This window comes from Triticum aestivum, chromosome 5B, assembly GCF_018294505.1.
Source record: "Triticum aestivum cultivar Chinese Spring chromosome 5B, IWGSC CS RefSeq v2.1, whole genome shotgun sequence".
NCBI classification, from domain to species: Eukaryota; Viridiplantae; Streptophyta; class Magnoliopsida; order Poales; family Poaceae; genus Triticum; species Triticum aestivum.
In genome coordinates, this window is record NC_057807.1 from 571,097,377 (window position 1) to 571,101,094 (window position 3,718).

At 58.2% G+C, this 3,718-nt stretch overlaps 1 protein-coding gene across 1 annotated transcript; it reads left to right on the plus strand.

The window, feature by feature from the left end:
• The first annotated feature begins 295 nt into the window (after nt 1-295).
• LOC123116959 (protein LIFEGUARD 2) lies at nt 296-1,606 on the plus strand. Its single transcript, XM_044537823.1, has 2 exons — nt 296-768; nt 885-1,606. Exons 1-2 carry the CDS (start codon nt 498-500, stop codon nt 1,361-1,363), a joined length of 750 nt encoding a protein of 249 aa, XP_044393758.1. The 5' UTR covers nt 296-497; the 3' UTR covers nt 1,364-1,606.
• The last annotated feature ends 2,112 nt before the right edge of the window (nt 1,607-3,718 follow it).

Below are 3,718 nucleotides of genomic sequence, written 5' to 3' on the forward strand. Positions count from 1 at the left end.
GAAAAAAAAAACTAGGGTTTAATTTCGCAAAGCACGCCTATAAATAGGTCGCGCGATACTTCGAAACAGAAGGCAGGTAATCGCCTGAACGAAGCAAAATACGGATAACCCTCGTCAGTAAGCAAAGGCATCGCACATATTTTGCGGCACAACTTTCTCCTCCCTCCAGACGCCACCAGAGACCAGACTTACCAGAAGGTCAGCCATCCCGGCAGGCCCCACGCGTCAGCCTCCTGGAACCGCCACACGCGACCCCAACCGCCGAGAAGCCTCCTGAATCTTCACTTCCTCTCTCGCGCCATCCTCCCTCCCGTCCTGTCCCCTGTCCTCTCCTTAAAACTCTCCGCCCCACGCCAGCTCTCACCGCACCGCCGCACAACCGCACCGGCAAAAGAAACCAAGGCGACACGTGCTCTGCTCCGGGACTCCGAGCCATCCCATTCGATCCGTGCACCGCCGTAGCGGAGAGGAGAGGGAAGGAAGACCGAACGCCGACGATGTATTTCCGGCCGCCCCCCAAGGGCCCCGAGTGGGGCGGCGACGCGGAGGCCGGGCAGGCCGCGCGGCCGCTGTACCCGATGATGCTGGAGAGCCCGCAGCTGCGCTGGGCCTTCGTCCGCAAGGTGTACACCATCCTCTCCATCCAGATGCTGCTCACCATCGCCGTCGCCTCCGTCGTCGTCTTCGTGCGACCCGTCGCGCTCTTCTTCGTCTCCTCCCCCGCAGGCTTCGGGCTCTACATCTTCCTCATCATCCTCCCGTTCATCGGTACGTCCCCTTACGTTATACGATGCGCGCACAGACTCAAATCAATTCTTCGTTACTCTGCTCTGTTTCATTCGACGTGACTGACGCTCACCGTGTCCGTGTGTTTGGAACCGCAGTGCTGTGTCCTCTGTACTACTACTACCAGCGGCACCCGGTGAACCTGCTGCTGCTGGCGCTGTTCACGGTGGCCATCAGCTTCGCGGTAGGGCTCACCTGCGCCTTCACCAAGGGGGAGGTGATCCTGGAGTCGGCGATCCTGACGGCGGTGGTGGTGGTGAGCCTGACGGCGTACACGTTCTGGGCGGCTAGGCGCGGGCACGACTTCAGCTTCCTGGGCCCGTTCCTGTTCGCGGCGGTGATGATCCTCATGGTGTTCGCGCTCATCCAGGCCTTCTTCCCGCTGGGCCGCATCTCGCTCATGGTCTACGGCGGGCTGGCGGCGCTCGTCTTCTGCGGCTACATCATCTACGACACCGACAACCTCATCAAGCGCTACTCCTACGACGAGTACGTCTGGGCCGCCGTCGCGCTCTACCTCGACGTCATCAACCTCTTCCTCTCCCTGCTCACCCTCTTCAGGGCATCCGATTCCTGAAGTGCCTGCATCTCCTGCCGTAGCGTAGCGTAGCCACTCGTCGTATCCTACTCCAGTAATCCTGCCCCTGCCGTTACATAACGAATGTGATTTGCTTGTGTGTGAAACAATTTATTGTAAATTAGTTTTGACTTGTTTTACATAATTTGGTCTATGTAACTTTGTAGTCTGCCAATATCAAGATTGCTGAATGGAATGAAATTCAGGAGCTGCTACTGCTAGCTTGGGCTCTGTTTTAGCTGCCGCGCCTGCCTCCGGTAAAATGTTCTGCAAGTTCTCCTGGCATCCATCGTCTTATCTTGCGGTTTGGGCGTGTTGTCGTCGATGCTGCTGCGGGGTGAGGAAGCCAGGGACAGAATCATGTGCTCCTGCGTTCATCGGCGTGTGCGCTTGGGCCATCAGCCTCAGCCCATGACTGTGGTTCCGATTCTGTCGAGCGAGATCGAACTACCGTGGGGCACGTTCAGTACCTGGCATGTGTCGTTCGTAAAATACTGTACTGCGTACAGGGTACTCGCGTCCTACGTACAGGGTACTCGTACGATCGTACTTAATGTACAGGGGAGATTGTAGTATTGTATAGTCGTGCGGTTGAGATAATATTGCAGTGGAGGTGAGTAAATTAAATTACACATACCCAGTGCGGCTAGGAGTACCATATTTGCATTTTACACACAGGGATCAACAATTTTGAGTCCCCACAAAAAAAAAACCAATACTTTTGAGTCGAGTTGTGACTCTACATATGAGCTGGTGGGCATGGACTTTTTTTTTGAGGGGGTGGGCATGGACTTTACTCAGTACAATTATGAGTCAGCCGTAGGAGACGGTACCATTAAGTGGCGGGTTCTTGTTACAGCTATTACAGATATTTGAATCTTGTCAAGAAGTATAGCATGGAGGAGATTATAAAGGGGAACATGTCGGGTTCTTGTTACAGCTATTACAGATCTTTGAATCTTGTCAAGAAGTATAGCATGGAGGAGATTATAAAGGGGAGATGGTGTCTGATGTGCGCAGCCAGACTTGTAAGACCAACACCTGCCATACTCCTGTCAAGCATTGGCCTCCGCCACCGGCAGGATGGGTGGCGCTTTCTGTGGACAGATCCTTCTCGATTAAGGATGGGTGGCGCTTTCTGTTGACGGATCCTTCTTGGTTAAGGATGGGTGGCGCTTTCTGTGGACAGATCCTTCTCGCACGATGGGTGCGCATAGTGAGAATGGTACGTTTGTTAGAGTACGTAATGGGCCTAACGGGTCCGTTAGTCTTAGGGTTAATTAGAGATAGGATCGCTTACTTAGGGGTCAAGTAAGCCTTGTTTGGAAGTCAAGTAAACCTCTCTATATAAAGAGAGGAGATGTATTAATCTAATCAAGCAAGAATTAAGAAGGAAATCCCTTTCCTCTTGCCCGGCCGTGGGCAGAAAGGCCCCCGGCCGGCCCTCTCGCGCCCTCCTTCTAGTAGCGCCATAACAATTTGGTATCAGGTAGCTTAGTTTCGATCATGTCTTCACCGCCGCCCACCCCGTCGCTTCCGCCGCCGACCGTCACCACCGCGCCGCTGGCCATCTACACCGCGCCGCCACCCTCCCTGTCCGCGCCGCTGGTCGCATCCTTCGCCGCCGCCACCCCTCAGATGCCGGCGCCCTCCATCGCACCAGCCGCTGGCTACACCTCGGAGGAGATCACCGGGGTCCTCAACGACCTCGTCACAGCCGTCCAAGGGATCCGGCTGTACCTGGCCAGCCGCTACGGGCCGCCGCCGGCCCTGCCGTGGTACTCGCCGCATCCAGGGGCCTCCGCGGCTTTCGCTGGGATGTTGCAGCCCCAGCTGCAGCTGCCGCCGCTGCCCGCTGCCGCACCGCGGTGGCCGTAGTGGCCGGCGTCGGCTCCTGCCGCGCCTCCAGTGCCCATCGCCGCCCCCGCGCCGTTGTGGCTGCCGTGGCAGCCACCGCAGCAGCAGCTGCAGCTGCAGCTGCCATCCATCGCCACCATCGCCCAGCCCTGGCTACAGTGGCAGCCGCCGCTCCTGGCGGCCTCCGCCGCGCCCGGCACTCCGTTGCAACAACCGCCGCTGCTGCCCGGTGCACCACCGCAGCAGCCGCTGCAGCCACCGCCGGTTAGCTCCGGCCCCGCATCGACCGCGCCGGCGGGAGTCCCGCTCCACCAAGTCCAGTCCTCGCCGTCGCCGTTACCGCTTCCGTCTTGGATCGCTACCCGTCACGTGTCGACGGCGGTGAGGCTGCAGGCTGCTGCGCGCGGCCTCCGAGCGCGTCGGCGTGTGCGGGAGATGCGTGGTCTACAGCTGCCGCTCCTCCAAGTTGCCCTTCGCTGCGCAAAGGACCTCGATCCC